The 23,426-nt window shown below is 44.1% G+C and overlaps 1 protein-coding gene across 3 annotated transcripts in view; it reads right to left on the minus strand.

Moving 5' to 3' along the window:
• Nucleotides 1-14,782: 14,782 nt before the first annotated feature.
• Nucleotides 14,783-23,426, minus strand: part of ROR2 (receptor tyrosine kinase like orphan receptor 2) — a 202,070-nt gene continuing 193,426 nt past the window's right edge. For all 3 annotated transcript variants that reach the window (XM_016160494.2, XM_016160495.2, XM_016160496.2), the window contains exon 9: nucleotides 14,783-22,393. In XM_016160494.2, coding sequence (XP_016015980.1) covers nucleotides 20,948-22,393 — 1,446 coding nt within the window. In that variant the 3' untranslated portion in view covers nucleotides 14,783-20,947. The remainder of the gene's footprint in view (nucleotides 22,394-23,426) is intronic.

Raw genomic sequence — 23,426 nt, forward strand, 5'->3', positions numbered from 1 at the left:
CATAGGATGTGAATATCTGTGCTGTGGATCTCAGGGTCCCTTAGATTGCACTGTCCAAAATGAGGTTTTGCTTTGTGGCTCCATTGCTTTGTGGTTTGATCTTGTTGATGCTACAAAGCAAATAAGCAGTAACAGCAAAAGTTCCCCAAGGAGGTCTTCGCTCCCTTCTATCTCTTCTGTTCCCAATGTGGGGGATTCAGCCAGTGTAGGACCCTGTGGAAGCAGCCTTTGGTGTAGACTCTAAACCAAGAGCTACTCCTGCCCTGCCTTTTTTAAAGTGTTTCCTCTCTGATATGTCTCTTCTTTCTGAGAGGTATTATAATAGCACCTCCCTCATAAGGATGTGATTGGATTAATAAGGTGAAGTCATTTAAAGTCACAGAATAAACGGTCTGTAATACAAATTCCCATTTCTGGTTACTTTTATTCACCAGAAAAAGAGTAGATTTGTAAAAAGCCTTTCGGTTTTTCCTATTTTCTTCTCAGAGATTAGCACAGAAGTTGCTAAACCACTATTAGAAATTAAGCATGTGCAGCACTTCTCTTCATATTAAATAATTTACAGATGAAGAATCAGCCATAATGGAACCACCCATCTGTATTAATTGTGAGAACTTAGCTCTCCAAGAGCCAAGGATGCCTGAAGTAAATAAACATTTCTAAGGAGCAGAGAAAACCAGGGACCAGTCCTCCAGCGCCATCTACAGCCCATTAGGGCAGTCACAGGTGACAGGAGAAGCAGGAAATGCAAAGGGACTTCAGAAGCTTCAAAAAACGAAATCCCTTTAGGGAGAAGTGATCAGTGTAGATAAAGGACAACTTTAATCTTTTTACTAAAAATATGTACCTGTATATTTGTATATCTGTAGATCTCTATATAGATATGTGTGTATGTGTATTTGTGTTTATGTTTTTAAATATGTTCAATAGAGAAGGCCTCTCCATTCTCCTGCCTCTCGATCTCTGTCTGACTTTGGACAACAATCATTGAACTTTCAGAACCTCAGCTTCCCCACTTGCGAAATCAGACTCACACCATTTGCCTAGCAAGTATTTTAATGATTCAGGGAGATGACGTGTATAAAACACTTGCCACAGAGCCCAAGACAGAGAATTATGACAAAAATAAGAAAAATATGATACCAACAGTTTGTCCATTTACTCATTTGTTCAACAGTGTTGAGCCAGCTGTGTGCCAGGCCCTCCCAGGAGGTTGAGGATATAACAGTGAACTGAACAGTGACAGCCCCTTCCCTCCTTGAGCCGTCAGCTCATGTTTTGACTCTGAGAAGACATGAAACATAGACAGGGAAAGTAAGGAAAGCTGTATGTGTTAGAACAACTTTTAAGCATTCTCCTCAAGTTCATGTAATGAGCCCTGGGAAAGAGTCAATATAAACATTCTCATACCTCTTATCTGGAGAAACACAGACTTGGTGGAACTGGTTGGAGCATTCCAACCAACATAAGCATTAGCCAGAAAAGTGACTTTCAGAAATCACCTGTAAGTTAATATATTAGTTTTCTTTCACTACATAACAATCTCTTCATCATTACATAGCAACTTCAGACAACACACGTTTATTGTCTCACAGTTTCTCCAGGCTAGAAGTCTAGGTGCTCTGAGGTGGACCCTTTCCTAGGGTCTCACAGGCTGTAGTTAGGATGTCACTGGGGCTGGGTTCTCGTCAGAGGCTTGATTGGGAGGCTCCCTCGGGCTATTAGCAGAGTTCGTTCCCTTGCAGCTGTAGGATTCCTGGTAGCACGCTTCTTCAAAGCCAGCAAAGGAGAAAGAGAGAGAGAGAGAGAGAGAGAGAGAGAGAGAGAGAGAGAGAGAGAAACTAAAGCAAAGCTCAAGCTACAGAGTCTTGTACAACGTACCCTTATCATCACCAAGAGAGACATCCCACCATTTTGGCTTCATTGTGTCAGTGCAAGCAATGCTTAGGTCCTGCCCATGTTCAAAGGGAGGGGTGAACACAGGATATGTGATAAAGAGGGGAATACTTAGGGGTTATCCACCACAGCTGTCACATCTAATTCCCAAACATATAAAGTAGGAAAAGGAATAGGAGCAATTAGTTCTCAAGTACATCCTATTTCAGAAAACAAACTAATCCAAGATGTGCCATACATCTCACCACATGTACAATCCAAAAGTCTGCAATGCTAAATTTTACGACTACAGTAAGAAATGCTAGGGAGTTCTGAAAAAAAAAAAAGTAAATTAAAAAATAATAAATAAATAACAGGATAGTAAGACTTACATTACCATATCTTACATATTAAGAAAAAAATCTCATTTTGCAGATGAAAGTAAACTGCATATCAATCGATTATTTGCTGAATGATTGCCTAGGAGGGTGACCCCCGAGTGTCCCAAAGCCTTCTGAGATCTCTGTCAGGAGTGAAAGAAAATGGCACTAGTCACATGACCTTATAATTAACCCAACAGCACAACAAAAAGATGATGGTCCCCTAAGCTCTCTTCCCCAGATGCATGAAATTAATAAATTAGGACTAACCGATTGTGATACAAGAATGTAATTTCTCAACAAGCCATAATGTATTTATATACATGGGCAACATAAAACACAAAAATGGAGTTTAAAAAATATAGCTTTATGGGTTTTAAATAAACATTTGTTTTTAAAATGTGTTTAGCAAGTCAATCACTGGACAAAATAGTCTGGAAATAGACTTTTTCCTATGTCATGCATACATATGTATATTTTCCATACAAATGACAGTGTGTTACAGAAGTGGCATTTCATTAATAGAGAACCATTAACTGTTAATAAATGGTACTGGACAATTGGTTAGCCTATAGAAAAATTGGCACATTTGTTTTCCTATCTCATCACACACACACACACACACACACACACACACACACACACACGTCTTCTAAATGAATTAAAGACTTGAATGTGAAAAGTAAACTGTAAAATTTTTGGAAAGAAATATAGGCAGCTACTTACGGGATGGGGAAGAAATTGTTGAATAAGATGTAAAATTTGATTGACTTTATTTTGTTAAAAATAAATGATTTGGGGAGACATATATAAAAAAGTTAAAGTCAAGCAATATATTTAAAAAAGTATTTTTAATTCAACTGGTCAACTAAAGATTAACACCAAGAATATATAAAGAACTGCTATAAGATAATAAGAAAATGAAAAATCACTCAACAGAAATAGGACAAGGATAGGAAAATTTGATTCATGGAAAGAAAACCAGATGGCCAGGAAATATGAAAAGGTGTTCACACTCTCTGGTAATCAGGGAAATGCAAATTAAAATCAAATTAAAAATGTAAATTAAAATTTTAAATTAAGTACCATTCATATACATCAGGTTAGCAAAAGTGTTTGCAGCACCAGAGTGAAATGACGCTGTGTTATGGGATTTTTTTCTCTCCATACTGAAATAGTGCAGTGTGTTCTTGTAAAACACAAGATACAAGATATGGAAATATACAGGTTTGGATCAGAAAGAGATGAGTAGTCTCTGATCTCTCATCCTCTCACTGGCTTTACAGAGCAGCATGGGGCCAGGGTACTTGGTGGGACACACGGGATGGGCTTTTATCCTGGGAATTGTCTGAGAAAGCCAGCTGCCCAACCTGGGAACCTGGAATCCGTTAAGGTTGCAGCCCTTTTTGCTTGGAGATGGGGAGGCCTTGATCACACCTACCTTACAAAGGGAAAACTGGAGTCATTTCTGACAACTATCTTTGCACTCCTGAGAAGTAAACCACGCCAGATTAGGTATAGTCTTTAGTGTAAAACAGGCTGGGACGTTTGCCTCAATCCCAAAGGCACATGAAGCCATGAAGGACTATAATCAGAAAGGGGACATACCCAATTCACAGTTTAAGAAATTCAATTTGACCACCGTGTGGAGAATAAACTAGAAGATCCAGGAGGATCGAACACAAGTTTGGCTGCTAATGTCATTCTGATAAGAGGCGGCAGTGGTCTGCACTGAGGGAGCAGGACTGTAGGCTGTGGGCAGATTTATAGCAGAAGAAATGTGACTTAATAAATTAATGAAACCTGGAGAAAGGCAGAGAAGCAGGACTCAAAGACAATGGCTTGAGCACACAGTGGTAGGACTCACTGAAACAGAAAATCAAGAGGAGAACTAGTCGTAAATAAAATGATGATGGTTTTCCATGAAAGACTGGTGCATTTGATGGGCCAGTGGGCCATTCAGTAGACATATCCAGAGGGATATAGGAGTCTGGAAATTAAAAAATGGATCTAGGCTTAACAATGTTACCAAGAACCTCTTTTTGGGGGTCTTTCAGCTATCTTCACAACTGCTGATTCAACCTAAAGTGGCTTCTACGGTGATCTCAAAATTCTTGCCAGCAGCTCCTGGGGCTCCACATTTTGTTGATCACACCCAGAAGAAAGGATGAGAGGGATAGTATTTGTCCCAACCTTTCTGGCAAACTCTTACACTGAATTCTTGAGGAATTTCACCAAAAGCATAAAATGAATTTGAAGAAGTAAACACATGATTTTCAAGATTTAATACATGAATGGGAAAATAGGATAGTTCCATAGAAGATCAAGTAGAATGAACATCTCAGAACATAAAGCGAAAACACAGAGAAGGAAATAGTGAAGAGAAAGATAAGAGACTTGGAGGGCAGACCCAAGAGAAGAAAATGTGACAAAAAAGTAATTTTAGAAGAAAAAGGAAATGTGGAGAATAGATATTTAAGCAAACAGAAAAAATTCCCCATTCTGAATGAAGAATCAGACCTGCAGATTGGCAGGGCTGTTTCTGAACTAGTATTAATACTAATATTTTTTAAAAGGCACATGCCTAGTGTTGTGGGTTGAATTGTGTTCTCTCTAAATTTATATGTTGGAGTCTTAACTCCCAGAACCTTGGAATGTGACATTACTTGAAGATAGAGGTGATGCAGATGGAATTAGTTAAGAAGAGGTCATCAGGGAGTTGGGCAGGCCTCTACTCTAATTTGACTAATGTCCTCATACAAAAGGACATTTGGACACATAGACAGACACGAATAGAGGGGAGATGATGTGAAGACGCAAGGAGAAGACAGCTGCTCACAAGCCAGGGAGGGAGGCCTAGGACAGATCTTTTCCTCACAGTCTTCAGAAGGAACCAGCCCTGCCAATACCTTAATTTCAGATTTACAGACTCCAGAACTGTGAGGCAATAAATTGTTTAAGCTGCCATCTGTGGTACTTTTTTGTGGCAGCTATAGCAAACCAATTCACTTAGCCCTAGGCTGACACAATTGATGAATTAGAAGAGTAAAGAAAAAAATCTTAGAATATAGGTAGAAAAAATAGATTATTGAAAGAAAAAAAAGAGAATCAGAGTGGCATCAAACTTATCTCTCTGAACAATGAGACTTTTAAAGGATAGCCCACGCTCGTTACTTTCTCTTCATTTCTCTTCCAATTTGCTCTTGAGCCTTCTGCCTTCTTGTCAAGAACCCAAACATCTCTAGTCAAGCTCTCTAGTGGCTGCCCCTCATGAAGTCTACACAGAGAGGACTGCTGAGCCTGCACAGCAGAACTCCATAAGGTTACATTTGCAGTCCTCCTACCACCTACTCCACGAGCCCGAATCAGTGGAGTGCTCCATGGTTACTCTTGGATTTCTTTTATTTTTAATCTATACTTACTCCCTTGGTGACATTTCCGGTGTCATGGCTTGTAATGCCATCTATGTGCTGAAGGCTCTCAAATGTATCTTTCTAGTCCAAACTTACTCCCCTGAATTCCAGGCTTGAATAGCCAATAGACGTGGTTGACATCCTTGGCTGATTATCCAACAGGTAACTCTCTACATTGGGTTTCCTAGAAAACAGAGTGGGAGGCCACGGGGAGAAAGGGACAGAGGGATAGCAAGTAATTGACTGAGCTGGCACTGCTGGTTCCATGTGTCATCGGTTGGGACCATCATCAGAGATCTCTGAACTATGGGGCCTCTAGCGACTCCGTCTGCAGAGAAGAAAAAAAAAAATGATTAAGCAGCTCCAATCTCCTCCAGTTGCAACCACAGAACCAGCTCAAAGTGGTTCTTTCCTGTTTGACAAGGTGCTGAGTTGTTTTTCAGGGGCATGCACACCAGGTCATGCAGCCAAAGCATGGGCAGAGAAGAGAACTTTGGCCTCCAGCTGCGCCCAGAACCAAAGTCTCCCCTACCCCCACCCCCTGGAACCAAAGGACCAGGGCATAACTGGAACTTGAACACCAGAACCCTTTCCAAAGCTAAGGATTGTTGTTCAGGAAGATCTGGTGTTGACACTCCTTATCATAAATGGCAAGTTCCAAGGTCCTCTAAGTAAAACTTGTCCTACAAGCACTTCCACTTGCCTGTTCATTCAGCCCCTTAAAAATCCTTGGCCTGGTCCAGTGAACAAGATAGATTTGAGGCATCATTAGGTATCCCATCTTCTCAGTTGGATCAGTAAACCTTTCCTTACTTTAAACTCTGATATTTTCAGTTTTGGCACATGGACTTTGATTTGGTAACACAGTCACTATCTCATTCCAGTTGTGCACCTGTGCAATTGCCTCTGCAGTGACAAGAGGCTCCAGAGCGGCACCCCAGGGGCACCTGGTGTGGCTCTCCTGCTAGGAAGACCCCACACAGAGGGTCCTTAAGACGATGACTGGAGAGGACCAAGTGGTGGAAGCTCTTGGATGCCTAGGAGTGGAACAGGGCAACTCAAACTCCAGCTCACTGCACCTGCCCCTGTCTCAGTCAACAGCAAGCCCTTCCATGCCAAAGCTAGACATTTCATCTGGTTACTACCATTTTCTCATGTTGTCCAACAACCCACCTCGGACAGCAGTTACAACCACCACGGACCTGTTCTGCTCATGAATCTGTGATGGAGTGGGCTCAGGATATCTCACAAACTCACAGTCACATGATGGTTGCGGCTGGGGTCATCTCCCATGTCTGGCCTGCTCCACACTCCCCCTTCCAAGCTTGAAGAATTTTAAGAATTACATTCAAATGTAAATATACTGTCCTTCAGAAATTTTATGATTGATAAGTGTTAGCATCTGCATTCAAGAACATTAGAAGGGTTCCTGGTATTTTTTTTTTTAAGCACTACATGTTCTAAGTATGATATAAAGTGTCTAATTCGGTGAATTCTGACAAACGTACACACCCATGTAACTCTCTTTATTCAAGCTAAAGATTTTCCTCAGTCTGAAAAGTCTTTGCCTGCACCCCTTCTCCAGGCTCCAGACAGCCCACAAGACGCTGCCAATAACTGCGGGTTAGTACTCTCTGTTCTAGAACTTCATGTGCAGTCATGCTGTATGCACCATTTTCTGTTTGGTCTCTTTCACTCGGCATATATTTTTGAGACCCACCCATATTAGTGTATGTGTACATGTTGTTTATTTCTATTGTCGAGTACAGTGTATTTCCTTCCAACTGGTCAATGGACATTTATTTGTGTGTTTTTCCACGTTTTGACAATAGAAATAATGCTGCAATGAACATTCCTGCACAACTCTGTGGGTAGAAATATATTTTCATTTCTCCTGGGCAAACACCTATGAGCAGAACTGGAGCAACGTGGTAGGTGCTTTGAAAGAACCTGCCACACAGTTTTCCAAAATGACTCTGACACCAGCAGAATTTCAAAGTCCCTCTCTAACTTGCCACCAGGCCTAACAGCACATAGCATTGTCTTAATTCTGCCCTTTGGCAGGTGAGGTGTCCCTCATCCCATTGCCCCCAGGGCAGGAATGTATCTTGTCTCTCCAGTGTCCCACCAGCCTGGACCAGTCCCCCGTGTCAGGAGAAGCTTCAATAAACATTCCTAAAAGCCAGTGCTTCCTCCAGCCTGGTTCTGGGCTCCAAGATGTGTGGCAAGTGCCTGCTGCCTTATTTTATTTGCCTCCACTTCTGTTTGGAAAACAGAACGTACCAATGAATATTAACTGATTCTCCAGCAAGGAGTACTCCTGCCAATGTCTTCGTTGATCATTTTCCTTTTATAGAGTTCTTTGGTTTGCCCGCTTAGGCAATACTAACTTTTAAAGAATATTCTCCCAGAGATAGCTTTCAAAAATCAGAGCAGTTAAACTTTCCTCATTATTTCTCTTTTTATCACATTTGTTATATAACAACAATAATACTCACTACCAAGAAATTTGTTTATGCTAACAAATTAAATTTAATCACAGGTTTTTTTTTTTGTCAGAAAACAAAGGATATTTTGTTTTCAATGCCTCTGAAAACCAAAGAGTAAGAAATGTCATTTGAAGTGGAACAATATAGAGAAATATGTATTAACCAAACACAAAAGGACAATTCAGACTTGGCTATTGTCTCTTCCATGCAAATGATCAGACACCAAAATGTACAAATGAAAAGTTTCAGATAACATACTATTCATATTTATTGGGCTTAAAATTATTTTCAAACAACTTTTTTCCTTTATATAAAGAAAGATTAAAATAAATTTCTTTCAATGGAATAGAATTCCTTCTTTTTCATTTTTCAGTTGGGCAGTTTGTTAATGATATGTAACAAGTCTAGTGGTTTAATTGCAACACTACTAAAAAATAGAAAAGCAGTAGCGATGACCATAAACATTAAGGAAAACATATACATAAATATTTCAGGAATGTTACTAAGTACTAACTAAATCTAATGTTGGAAGGTGTTTTTTAGCTAGACTGCTTCTTAATCCTCACTTTTTAAGATAATTTAGTTATTTTTGGCCAATTGTTAAATCATTAACAGAAAACCTAGGTGTGTATATAAAGAACGGCTACTTTTTAAAACTGGATTTAAACCTGAGTATTTAAAAAATAAGATTTTTTTTATTAGGGAGAGAGTAAGTATTTATTTCACGTACCTAATGTTTTTTGATATTTGGGACAATTGTATCTAAGACTTTCAGCAACCTTCTAGTGGGAAATTTAATAATTTCTCTGCCTTCCTTACATCTATTTCATTGTGATTTGATAGTCCTGTGTTCTAAAATAAACTTTCTAAAAGATTTATTTCTTCCACTCCAGAATGGTGTGCCTAATGGGAGCTCTATTACGTGAAGCATAAGAATGCAAAATTATAAAGCACAATAATAAATGACATAATAAAACTAATGGTGTGTCATATGTACCACTTAATAACATAAGCTTTCACGTGGTATTTAAAAAGTGACTTTACAATATTTTGAAAAGCAAAAATTAAGCTACCCTACTTTGGAAGTAATAAAATCATAAAGTTCCATTTTCCCTAGTGTGTGGGTTTCCAGTTAAATTAGCGTTACATTTAATGGAGAGAAAATAAATGGGCCAAAATTTCTGTGGCCAGGAACCTCTGGAGTAGAGCTCGTTCGTGGGGACTGGCCCTGTGCAGACGGCTGCGGCTGGGGGCCACGGCAGGCGAGCTGTCCCCTGGACCTCAGAGGTCCCCCAGCCAAGTGCCCAAACATTCCCTCTGGCCAGCTCTTGGGCCCCTCCGGCCTGACGGGTCCAAGAGTGCACCCGCCCTCTTGGCCAGCCACCCCCAGGAGGAGTCCGTGTGCCCAAAGCCCAACTCTCGCGTGAGTCTACCCGCACCCCACGCAGCCGGGGTTGAGGGGCTCTCAGCCCCAGGCAGGCCCTCTCCCGCCCCCTCCCCATGGCCACCTAGCAGTGGTGGGAAGGGCCAGTGGCCTGCAGGCACTCGGATGTCACTCACTCCAAGTGCCAAACTCCGGCCTGACTGTGGCATTCCTGTTCCCACTCCCCAGAACTGTCACAGCCCAGGGTCAAACACCTGCTTCTTACTAAACTAGGGCTAGATTGAGAGATTTCCCTGGACCCCAGTTTCCCCAGCTGCACAGTGGGAACAAGACAGACTCCCTGTGAGTTCTGGTGAGAGTGAGGTGAGATAATTTAACTCTAGTAATTTCTCCCTAGAAGTTTATACTTCTCACCCCAATTTCATCAGTTTCCCAGTAAAATGATATAGATACTGAGTTTTCAATCCAAGGCCAGACCTATACCCGGGGAGAAAAAGAAAGAAAGAAAAAGGAAAGAAAAAAATTGTAAAGAAATGCTTGATTTTAACCTAAGTGTAGTTTACTTTCTCCATCAGAAAGAAAAAATTAAAGGGCATCTTGTTCTGTGAGCAGTTTTATCAAGGCGGCTTTGCCCCATGGGCTTAAACAAAGTACCCAACACATGAAATATGTCTGTTAAATTTTGTCACCAAAGAAGTAAACATACATACCCAAATTCTAGATTCCACACATTGGTTTACTTGATCTGTCCTCTCGCTCCTGAGAGCAAGCCTTACTTTGGTGGGGTGGGGGTGTGGCGCTCGGATTTCCTCAGACTCAGACTGCCTTTGAGGTTCTCTTGGGTCACCTCTCTACCTGATTGCTTCTCTGACAGAGGCGAAGAGAAGCAAAACGCTTTCTCAAAGGTCCTGGATTGGGTCAAAAAGGAAACCAAGTTGAGGGTAGCAATCCTACTCACTGTTGTTTCACAGTCACAGGGTCTTACAACCATTAAAATGTGAAAGAGAGAGAGAAAAAAACCCCAAAACTTTCCTGGGCATTTCAAAACTTCATTCCTTTGTTGTAAAAGTGCTAATAAACCGTGAAATGGTGGCGCCACAGAAGGTGGGGGACACGCATCGTGGGCCGTTCACCAGGGGCGCAGTTGTGGGATAATTAGCTTGGACAGTGGGATCTCAGGCCTCAGCGAGTCTGATTTTATTACTAAGGTAAGAAATCAAGGAAGACAGATCTTAATCACCTTTGACATCAGAAGGTGATAGTCACCTTTAGTTTTATGGGATTATGGTCAGAAAGCCTGTTATATTTCTACTTTGGGGATTTTATTAAGGCTGACTTTGCTGTCAGCTACATGATTGATTATTGAAATGTGCCCTGAGAAAGATTAACTGGTCTGCCTAGGGAACAAAGTTCTCAGTCTGTCTCTAAGCTCATGTGTTTTTCTGACCTACTTTCAATTTCTGAAGGGTGTGTTTACTGCTCACACTATGGCTGTTTATTCCTCCTAGGAGTTGTTGCTTTGGTGTGTAAACATCTTTTTGAGTACTTTTGGCCTTAAATGTTAAATGTTTTTAACATTCACAGAGACCCTGTTATTTTGCTTTGTTTTTAATCTCTTTGGCTTCAGGCAAGTTATTTCACCTTCCTGAGCAGGGAGAGCAGGGTTGAAGATCTCTGTGGCGGGAGCACATAGGACACTTCTGGCTGTGTGGACGTAAATCCCTGAGTGGTTAACCTTGAACAGAATACCAGCACTCAACATATGCCCCATTGGGTCCCATATCAATACTGGCATCCTACTTTTGAATCAAACTGAAGGCTAATACAAGTTTTTCCTTGGCATGGGAAGGTCACCTAGAAAATCTCAATAGTTTTATTTCAAGGCATTTATCCTAGGTTTATTTTCAACAACATATGTGCATTTGAATTTAGGCAGACCACGACCAAGGCTTCTGGTCACAAAGCCTTGTGTGTGACAGATTTACTACTTGGCTGTGCTTCAAGTCCAGAAGAGAGGGATTTCTGGTAAAACACGGATCTTCGCTCTCTTGGTTTTCATCTGTAGGCATCGATATTGTGAGAAGACAATGAACGTAGGTTAGAGGAAAGCAAACGGGTATCAGAAAAGGTATGACTGCAGAGGCAAATAACGGTGGACACAGAGAAAAGAGGAAGGCAGCAAACAGAACATTCTGGCTCAACAAGATGACTACAGCAGTCATGTATGTTTAAGCCAGGCATGGTGGCAAGTCATAGTTTTGTGTACAAAAATGTTTATTGCAACATTATAATAGTAAACATTTAGAAATAGCTTAGTACTCACAAAATCTAGAGGAGGAGAATTTCATTTACCAGAAAGTCACCATGAGGGTTTTCAGAAAGAAAAACAAAGAACTATACTTCTTGGGGTGAATGGTGTGTGTGTGTGTGTGTGTGTGTGTGTGTGTGTGTGTGTGTGTGTTTTGTTAGGTCTCTTACAGGCTTAAGGCAGAACAGGAGGAGGAAGGAAAGAAGAGGAGGGTGGGAGAGAGAGATAGCAACTACTTTGAGCTCAGAAATTTGGAGAAGGAATTTTAGGAGCCCTCCTTGTTAATTTTCCTGGATCTCGTGTTGTTCTTTCTCTTGATTTCCTCCTCCAGTTTGCTGGAATATATCCTGAAGTGACTTCTTAAAAAGGTAGGTAGGTGTGAGATAAATTTCTGGGTCTTCACTACAGCCTGCCTGGACATTTGATTGAGCAGAGAAGTCTTTTAATGCCCTCTGGAGGCCATACTTGGCATTGCAGGGGAATGGCCTTGTTTTCAGTTGCCTCCAGTGATTCTGTTCTGGGTCCTAATTTAAAGACTCTGTCCAGCAAAGCCCCAGCCTAGAAGTCACCCCAAAATCCACATAGACTATGTTGGGTACACAGCAGTGAATACAAGAGGGAGAAAACCCCTGCTCTGCAGGCTTTACCCCCATGAACCCACCTTTGGCTGTGGGGACCAACCTGTGGTTCTTATTTCAAGGGGTACCTGGGACACAATTGTCTCCCTTGATTTATATTTATTTTCATGCCCCTCCCCCTTGTTAAATTGGTGCTTCAAGCAGCTGTCCTGACCTTTCTTTCTGACTGTGAACCAAACCGTTTTTCAGGACAGAGATAAATACGGATCTCGCTGAATTAATCAGAATTAGTTTTCCAGTGGTCTCCACTGGCATTTCTGAGTTGTATCATTTCTGGTTGGAGACCCATGGACTAAGGAGGCTGAGAACACCCCCAGGCCTGGGGACCAGCTCCCAGCTCCAGCTGCTGCCAGCTCTGCCTATAGAACACAACATTTCTGTCTGCACGGCTAATCACGGGGGCGGGAGGTGGTGGTGGTGGTGGTAGTGGATAAGATTGGCTTCTTGTACCCATAAAAATCAGTACTCACCACCAGTTTTTCTCCCATTCTCCTTGATCCTGAGATCCTTACCTCATGACCTGGAAATCCATGCTGATTATAACAATGTATTTTTTTTAAAAGTGAGGGCAATTTCCCAGTTTTATGTTACTCTCTTGCATAAGTGAAACTGCCTGTTTTGCTATACCTGCATGTTTGTGTTTCCAGTTAAAGAGTTAAAGATGGTGAAAAAGTCACCCACTGGCTACCAGAAAAGAGATCTTGAAGTCTGACCTTTTTAGATGATTCTTGGCCATGGGAATTTTTAAAGGCACATTTGGTGACCAACGACCGGATTACTTAAACTAGCCATTCCTGCCAAGTACTCCTGTCTCTGCTGCATCTTCCTCAGAGAACTGATCTTGGCAGACAGTAGGGAATGGCCTTAACTGCTGGGTCTGTCTTCCAGGTCTACCTGGTGCTCTCAGTGATCCCTGCACAGGAGCATGGCAGGCATTTGTCAACAAATTAATGATTTCACATCAGATCAGTCCGAAGAGAATCTCATTGTGATTTCTGTGGCTCAATCAGCAAGATTGCATGTTTGCATTTGGAACAGAGTTTCACCCACAATTAAATCCATAAGTGCTATTCTAAATAACTATGTCAATCACAGTATATCAAAAGCAGAGCTTTCCAATAAGCACTCTAGTCTTCTGGTACATATCAAGTTTTTATGCTGCTATTTTGGCAAAAAAAAATTCCCAAGGAATAACGAAGTTAATGAAGTTTACTAAGAGAATACAACCTGTGCAATGAACATGCTTGTGTATAAGACCTGAATGATCAACCCAACTCTTATCAGGTCACTGTACCTCATACTACATTAAACTACATTTTATAGGAAAGAAGTGGGATGTTTACCTTATCTAATGAAATCCATAATGAGAGGTATTTTAAGTAACTAGAAATTTATCCTTATTGAATATAATTAAAACTTGAAGGGCATTTACCTGGAAAAAAAGAAAACAAAAAGTGTAATTCTCCCTGGTGAGACACTGACCTTGCAGATGGAGCTTCCAGGAGCCCAAGTCTCCTCCGCCCTCCCACCCTCACCCCAGGGGCATCGGGGGCACAGAGAGAACATCTATGATATCTCAGGAGCCTGTGTACACAGTAGATGTGAAAAGGCAACGATATTGGTATTTACTTTGAAAAAACATAGAACTGGTTTGTTTAGTCAGGGAGACATTCCTGCTTCTCCGTATTGCCACATGCTCTGGATGTGTCCTTTTGAAACAGAATGAGAAAGTAGGAAGGAGGTTCGTGTCACAGCACCCCTCCACCTACCCCTCCACTCCATGCTACCTGGAAGAGCCTGGGTTTGGGTGGGAAAGGTGGCACTGGTGAGGGGGTTCTGGGGGCTGAGTCTGCAGGCAGCACACGGGCACATAAGGGAAGGATTGCATCCTAGAGGAGCAGGGCACTGTGCTGGGCACAGTAGTTTCAGAAGAGCAGCCATGAAGAAGGTCTCCTAATCTTTTCTGCACCACCGATGGCCCCCCTTGCACTTGGATCCCTTCTCAGAATATATGGTTTTAATGCAGAAAATAAAACACTCAACTTACAAAGAAGACATCTATATTAAAATTATCAAAATATTTTTTGTAATGAGTGAACTCTTGGTATGGTGGTGAGCAAACAAAATGTTAAGATATCTGCCACAATAGTAACATGACAGACATGAAGAGAACCGATTTTTACTGGCGACCAGCCACAAGTACGATAAACACATCTTTGGGTTTTTCCTACATTTATAATAAGAGGAAATGTTACATTTCAGTTGGAGGTTAGTGAAAATGAACACGTAATTTCCCCCACCCACGTTCACAGGTAGGCCAGGGTCCTGGGCTCCAGGGTAGGGCCTTGCAAACCCGCTGTGAGATCCAAGAAAGGCTGCTAACTCCACTTGGAGGTAGAGCTCTGCCTCTCAGGAAAGACTCTGGCACCTGTAGTCACAAGCCCTAGAAGACAACAGGTGCTAGCCCACTCCCTCCCCCTGCAGTGTGTCCATGATGGAGGAGGCAGTTTCTGGCCTTCGTCACTTGCAAATACAGGGTCCTGATCTAATGATATCGGTGTGACCCTTATCAGTTGCCATGGTGGGGCTCTGCCCAAGGCATCTTTGCATAGCAACGAAGACTGAGTCTGTTATTATAATATTTCTTGTTTAATAACCTTCTTCCTGAAAAAGTGGAGATGGTGTTTCCTAACTTGCTCACCGCTGAATATAGTCAAAAGTGTACATTCAAGAAATATTTATTGAAAGGGTGTATAAAAAATAAGTAAAGGGCATTTCATGAGAATTATTAAACAATTCAGAGACTTTACCTGCAACCTCAATCTTTTAATTTTAGTAATTTTTTCTTTTGGTATTTTTAAAAGTGGATGGCTGTAATGAAAACAAAACAAACAGATGGTAAGTACTGGTGAGGATGGGGAGAAACTGGAACCCTTGTTCATTGCTGATGGGAAGGTAAAACGGTGCAACCACTTTGGAAAATAATTTGAAAGTTTCTTTAAAAGATTGATGATTTACCTTATGACCCAGAAATTCCACTCCTAGAAATCTGAGAGAAATGAAAACATATTTCTACAATGAACATATGCAAATGTACATAGCACCATTATTTTAATAGTCCCAAACCGGATAAGTCCAAATGTCCATTGATGGATCGACATTTGTGGTATATCCATACAACGGAATACAATTCAATAAAATGAATGTGATATGTGCGACAACATGGATCAACCTCAAACACATTCTGCCAAGTGAAAGAAACCAGAAGCAAACATATCATATAATTCCATTTATATGAAATATCCAGAAAAGGCAATCCACCGAGACAGAAAACAGAGCAGTTGCCGGCGGCTAGCAAGCATGAGGCATCTTTGTGAGGTGATGCAAATGTTCCAAAATTAGCTTGAGGTGAAAGCTGAACACACTGCATATTTACTAAAATTCACTGAATTGTACACTTAGAATGGGTAAATTTTCTGGATGTAAATTATAGCACAATTAAGCTATTTAAAAAAAAAGTGGCGGCTCAGTGTTCCTTACAGTAATCAGTGGAGACTAAGTGAGACTTACGGTCTCCACCTGCAGGGACAGGAAGTGCTTTTCCAAACTAATTCTTTGTTACAAAATATTGGGAGGCTCCCACGTGAGAAGTGCGAGAGTACAGCCTATAAGACTGGAAATAAGATAACGACCAGATGTGGAAGGGCCTGTTGCCCTCCCTTTAAGTTGTCTATCTGCAGGTTGGAATGCAGCGTGTTAAAGTCATTCAGACACTAATACCTAACTTAGTGCCGTGGCTGACGTGCACCTTTCCATTATTTAAAGAAAAAGCTGTCAAGCAAATTGGGAACGGAAACCTGAACACTAAAACCGTTTTTCAGGCAATTTGTACATCAGTCTCTTCTGTCTTTCTCTTGGCTCCCGTAGCCTAATTTGAATTATTGTGTATCTTAAAGTAACGATGAGCCTTCTTAACAAAATACTATAGTTCCATATTCTTATTAGTTTATACTGACATATCCCAGAGGTGGCTTTAGTGCAATTTTCCAGTAAAGAGCCCATGGCAAGGAGACAAAACATAAAATGTACTTTAAAAAAGTGACCATAAGATGACTGTTAAAACCCTAGAAAAGATACAGATACTGAAATATAGAAAAATGCCTTATAGATAAAGCATTGGGAATGAATAGACAGCACTGTGAAATATGGTACACCGACTGCCAAGTTCTCAAGAGAGAAATGAGAACGACTGACACGGAGCCGGCACGGATAGGGGTGGCCGAAGCATGAGGAAGGGCCAGGCTGCCTTGCCGCCCCTGAACTTTTTTTTTCCTATCTGGACACTTTCTCCCTTCCCATCTTCCATCAAGACCTGAGCAAGATCATTAAAGCAGGTACCACAGTTCAACTGATCTTAGCTTCCCAGGGCCTCATTACCCTGAGCCAGTGTGTTGCAATGCCCATCCTGGGGTGGCCGTGTTGCAGGGGCCTTCTGGAGTTCCAGGGAAGTATTCATTCAGTCCCATCCCTTCTTTGGGTACCAGCATATGCCCCCAGTGCCTTCCAACACCCAGGGATGGTATGAAATCTACCTCTCTGCCTCTGGGCAACATTTTTTATTAAACCCTCAGCATCTCAGACTGGAAAAGAGAGTGAACAGGATAAAATTAGCGAAAGAACAATTTCGAATTAACATGTTCACGTGCCCTATCTTTTAAAAAACACGCATTAGAGCTGAGCCAAGTGCTCCCTGGTCCCCTCCATGCACACCCTTCTCCTCACCTACGTCTGCATAGCACTCCAGGGCTGGGGGCTCAGGGAAAGTGGTGCTCTGGTGGCGGTGCATTCCCACCAGGGACACACTGTGGCACTACCTGGCACTTTACAACTTAGGCCCTAACTCACCAGCAGGACCACCACTGAGCAATTCTCCCGCAGACAAGCTCCCATCCACTGACAGGCAAAGATCCCCAAGATACACAATTACATGAAACATGTAAGACAAAACAACTTGTAGAGGTTACCACTTAGGTAAAAAATGGAATATAAGAATATATAGGTATGTTTGCTTATATATGCATCAATAAACTGGAAAAATCCACAAGAAGTCATTACCAGTTGTACTTGGAGGGGGAAGTGAAAGGAAGCTGAGCAGAGGGGTGGGAAAGAGACTTCCCACTGTGTCTTTAAACTACAGAGATGTGCTAGCTGCTTAATTACTACATAAATGAAATGAAACTAGAAAAGAAATACAATACTGGAAAAGCGCTATCGTCTTAAGTGTGAACACCTGTGCAGGTATCGAGTAGCCTGAATCCAGCCTTTTCTACCTAAATAAAGCATTACTCTTTTAAGAGCTAATTACTGAGCACTCACTAAGTACCAGACCAAGGAATGCAGTCTCTATCACCATGAGGACTGATGAGGGAGAGAAAGCCTGTGAAGGGGAGCAGGGCTGACCTTGGAAATGTCACATTGGCTCGCAGCGGCCAGGTTTTGAGATAGTACTCTAAAGTAAATCTACCTTAACACAACCTTCTTCTAAAGTTCATCTCAAAAAGGATTTTAAATGTTTGTTCCCATAAGAAACTCACATGGAACCAAAGTCTGTGTAACATTTGTTTGCAATATAGTTGTAAAATTACACGGGCCCAAAACAGCTACCAACAGTGAATCCTGAGGTTGAACTAAATCCGAAGGGAGCACACTGAAGCAGTGATTTCCCACTGAGATAACCAAAAGGTTTTTCCTGATTTAGTGGGAAGCTGTTGTATACTGCAGTATGTCAAATACCCTAAAATTAGTCCAGAAAAGTTAGCCATTGCTCCAACAGACTGTTTCCACAAGTAGTATCAGCTATCTAAGGCATGCATGAGATATCTGTGGCATCGTAGGGCCTGATTAAAAGTAATTACACTTAAATGAATTACTCAGTGGCTGTGGGAATCTCCCTTTTGTGGGATGAACAGGGATAAGTATACTACTGGGTAGATGGTATGAGTGACATTTATCTGAATCATTCAAGTTAGCTTTATATCTAATTGTTCTGGAACATCCCAACTCAGTAACTTTGGTTTAACTGCACCAATTTTAAAAGCTCAATAACCTCCCCAAAGATGTATCAAGATTTTATAATTAGAATGAGCGGTAACAAACAAATGCTATATTTAGCTAAAAAAAAAATATCCCCCAAATTAAAACCTCTCCCGCTCTGCCAAAACACCCTCCCAAAGTGTTTCTGCAGAATCTCTGCTGCTGGCTCTGATGTCAGCACACCCCACCTCAGGTTCCTGTTGGGGGCTGCCGGCTGTGGCTGCCGCGGGGGTTGGCTTCCCTGACTGTGCTCGCAGAGACAGCGCCAAAGGGCTATTTCCTATTTTTCACTCTCAGGTCTCAACTGAACAGTTAAACCATCAGGTGTACCACATTCTAGATAAAATTAAGTTCCTCTTTCAGGTCAGGAAATGAGAAGTAGCTCCATTCAACCCTGAGCCCTTTCCATATGTAGCAGGACCACACTTGAAGGGAGGGGCTGGGGGCTCCCAGTCCTTATCACCATTATATCTCTTCCTTCTGCCCAGCAGAGAAGAGTCCCGACCTGGTTTTAGAATACACTCAGGCACTTTATCTAATTATTTCTGTGTATGGCTCTATCCATGAGCAGCATTATGCTAACAAAGCAGTGGGTGAAGGGTGTACCCGATAGACTGAAATCCAGGATGGTCTGAGGTGCTGGACAGTTGGCGCCAATCAATTTTGTGTTCAGTGGCACTCAGCGGGTCCCCTGACCAGCATCAGCACCCGCTGGGCACTTGTTAGAACCACACTTTTGTGGCACCATCCTGTCTGGCCCAGGAGCAGGGAAGGAAGGGCTGTTCTGTAACAAGCCCTTCATAAGGCTCTGCTACAGAAAAAGAAGTCCCGCCTAAGCATGTGAAGTGAATTCTACCTGAGTTTCTCCTGGCCGCAGGCTCTGGGGCAGCAGGGGGTCTTGGCTGGCTGGCTGGCAGAAGCTATGCTAGGCCCCTCTCCTGCCTGGAAGCCCAGGAACTACTGACCCCCCCAGGTGACCCTGGCCCAGCAGGCTGCACTGCTGACAGGCAGGGGCACAGGCAACCCCGGGCAGGTTGGTGAAGGAGGCCTATTCTCCTCATGGCTTCACCTTGCCTACCCCCAGCACTGCTCCAGTGCCTTGGAAAGCACCAGGCTCCAGGTCTCTGGGACCTCAGGAGGGGAGAAGTTAAAAACCAAAGACCAACCTTACAACATCATCAACTAATTCACCCCCAGACCTTAACAGAGAAAGCAATGCCTCTTGTTTCCATCATTTATCTGCCAATATACACCCACATTCCTAATCTTGGACGAGGTACCCAGGCTGCAAGGGCTCAGCCCACATCATTAGTTGGGGTGGGGGGGGACGGGATCTCCCTCATCCCAAACCCCGCCCCCACACTGCCTCACAGCCTCACAAGCTGCAGAGAGCCGAGCAAACGTTGTTCCGCTTTATTGGATACACCAGGTGTGGGAGTTACATGTGGGAGCTGCCCCGTGCGCCCAGTGCGCTGTGGGCCTTCTCTCACAGGCGCTCTGAAATAAACGGACCTCTCTTCATGGCTACAAACAAAAGCAACCAAAATACAATCAGGTGGCATCCCAGGTGGGTAAGGTAAACAGTTAAATTACTAAGTCATTATTTTAAGCTCAAAATACTTCAATGAAAACGGCATACAAAAACCACATAAATTACATTTAAGGTCTGTACATGATTCTAAGAAAACAAACAATACTGTGCTCTGTACAATATTGCTTCCTTTGTAACATTCCAAAGCCAAAAAACACTTTCCTTCGAATTCCAGGAAAGTGGGAAAAATACACATGCAGTATAATTAAAATTATTTCACAATCGTCTCGGTATTTTTTAAGGCACAATTGTTTTAAAACGAACTCCCATTTCAGAAGCCCCTTTCTCCAGACCATGGCAGGTGGCAGCGTCCTGCTCCCGCAGATCTTTGGCAGCTGAAGGAGGAACTACCAGCGGCAGGGGGCGGCAGAGAGGAATGGAGCTCCCCCACAGCAACCAGCAGCCAGTAGCTGGGAATTCCCGAAGCCCAAGTCCCAACTGGCTGCCCTGCACAGGCCTACTGTCTCAAAGGTCTGCAATACTGGATCCATGTGCAACATAGAGGGAAGATGTCACTTGTTTTCCTTCAAAGCACAGACACTGCTTACTACTCATCCTCCTCTTAAGAAATGCAGATGTTGGGGGTCACTGTGCGTTGGGCGCCACTTGATAAAAGTTCCTCCAACCCAATGTGCTGCTGCAGCTGCAGCTCTGTGCACGAGAGGACAGCAGGAGTGAGATATGGTGATGAGGCTACAAACCAGCCCACGGGTGACTGGGGCTCACTTCTCAAGGCAACCGAAGTCACCTGTGAGCACCCCGTGGCCCTGCATGCCTCAGGCTTCCAGCTGGACCTCAGCCTCGTCCATCTGCAGAGTGTCACTGTCCCCGAGCAGCTCAGTCTCCGGGACAGAGCCGTCCTCCTCCTCCTCTGCTTCCTGCACAGGGCTCTGGGCAGCGTCTTCGGGGGCGTTCTGCGTGTCCTCGGTTCCCTCAGAGAGCAGGGCTGCTCTGTCTGCCACGGACGTGTTGGAGGGTGCAGTGGTGACGTACCCCGTGCTGGTGGAACCGCTGCCACTGTGGTGGGAGCTGGGCTTGGGGACCAACTGGGCAGGCACCTGCTGAGGGGCCATCTGCATCGGGATCTGGACAGGGTAGAAGTTGGGCAGGTAGGCCCCATAGGCTGGCACTGGTTGGTAGCCGTTGACAGGGATGTAGAGCTGTGGAGGGGGCACCAGGGGTCGGATCTGGCCCTTCATGGGGATGAGCTGTGGCTGGGGGAAGGGCTGGGCCTTGGGCTTGGGCCCCCCGTAGCGGGCATTGCTGACATTGCTGACCGGGCTGGTGCTCAGGGAGCTGGTCTGTGTGGCATTGCTGGCGCCCGAGGTCTGTGCTGAGCTGTTGTAGGCGGACAGGTTGCCCCAGGCCCGGAGCCTGCTGTGGATGTCCTTGAAGCGGGGCCGCCGGCTGGGGAACTCGTTCCAGCACTCGATCATCAGGGCGTACACCCAGGCGGGGCAGTCGTCGGGGCAGGGCAGCACCTGTCGGCTACGCACCATCTCCACCACATCCTGGTTGGAGTGCCCGCAGTAGGGCTGCAGGCCATAGCTGAAGACCTCCCACAGGACCACGCCGTAGGACCAGATGTCTGAGTCCACTGAGAACTTGCCGTACATGATGGCCTCAGGGGACATCCAGCGGATGGGCAGTAGAGCACTCCCCATCAGCTTGTAGTAGTCAGCCGAGTACACTTCACGGAACAGCCCCAAGTCCGAGATCTTCACGCTCAGCTTGTCGTACACAAGCACGTTGCGGGTGGCCAGGTCCTTGTGCACCACATGGTGGCTGGACAGGTACTCCATGCCTGATGCGATCTGTGCTACCACGTGCACAAAGTCGGCGGGCTCCAGGGCCGACTTCACTGTGCGGTCGTCGTCCGTGCTGCCCACGTCTGAGTGCGGGGAGCGCATGACCAGGAACTCGTGGAGGTCACCATGTGAGCAGTAGCTGAAGATCATGCTGAGGGGCTGGTCCTTGGTCACCACGCCCAGCAGGCAGACAATATTGGGGTGCTGCAGCCGAGCCCGCAGCATGGCTTCATGCCGGAACTCCTCCCTGAGTGGCCCCTCTGCTTTGTCCTTCAGCGTTTTGATGGCCACAGCCTGGGTGGGCTCCCCTGGCGCTGGGCCGAACAGGTGGCCTTTGTAGACCTTCCCAAAGCGGTCCTCCCCCAGCTCCTCCATGAACCTCACCGTGGACAAGCTGATTTCTTTGAGTTTGGCCTGCCAAGAAGAAAAGCCCCAGTGAAACATTTCTCCCAACAAAACAAGAAAAAGAAGAGCAAGGAAGTTGGCAGGGACTCTGGAAGAGCCAGGTCTAATGCTGCCTGACAGCACAGCCTTGCAGAGGACCCACTGGTTCCACCTATCTCTGGTTTGGCCTGCCCTACACACTGCTCTTGGCATGCCCTGATGCCATGCGGCTGACTAAAGCCTTTAGCAGGTCCCAGTCAGGCTGTAAATTACGTCCCCACCGCCCAAGCACAGCTGAGATGCCATGGCAGTATGTGTGCACACCTATTCAAACACGCAGAGCCAAGCTGAGCTCCAGTTGTCCCAGAGTCACCCCTGCACTCTCCCGCTGGGTGCCCGCACCCAGGGCCTTTCCTGTGCCCACCAAGGAGGTTCAGCCATCACTGCTCAGCAAAGGGAGATCCATGTCTATTTCTCTGAAACTTTGAGGTGTGTATCCCACAATTTCATTTATAAAGCCTAGGCCAGCTGTTCTCCAGTTGCTCCTCAGTGGACCTGTCTCACCGCTTCCTCTTGACTTGATTCTCAATTAGATGCATTTTGATGGAAGTGCCATTGGGTGAAACTGATGTGAACCTTGCACCTTTCAGCTTCTATGGTTCTTGCCCTTTCTGTGCATCTGGCTGCCACCCTTCTTGAAGCTTCCCTGACCCCAGGCAGATGTGTCCTCCTTGACATCCAGCCACCACCATTTGTGCCCCCAAACACTGAGTGACACTTAGCAACAGAGCCGAAGGGAGTCCGTCCTCTCCCTTCAAAGCCCACAAGGGAATGATTTTTTCACCGAAGCTTATAAGTTATATAAATGTCACTTCACTTAGGCTGAGAGGCTGTGACAGACATTTCCCATGCTGAATTTCAGTGTGTCCTCACCATCCTGACAACTCTTACAGTAGGGTGGGCCTGCTCCCTACTTCCTCTGTAAGATTATTGCTCTGTCCTATGAAAAACAAAACAAAGCAAAACCAACCCAAACCCAAAACTGAGCAGAAAACATCTCCCG

Source organism: Rousettus aegyptiacus, unplaced genomic scaffold (assembly GCF_014176215.1).
Source record: "Rousettus aegyptiacus isolate mRouAeg1 unplaced genomic scaffold, mRouAeg1.p scaffold_m13_p_3, whole genome shotgun sequence".
In the NCBI taxonomy this organism is placed as follows: Eukaryota; Metazoa; Chordata; class Mammalia; order Chiroptera; family Pteropodidae; genus Rousettus; species Rousettus aegyptiacus.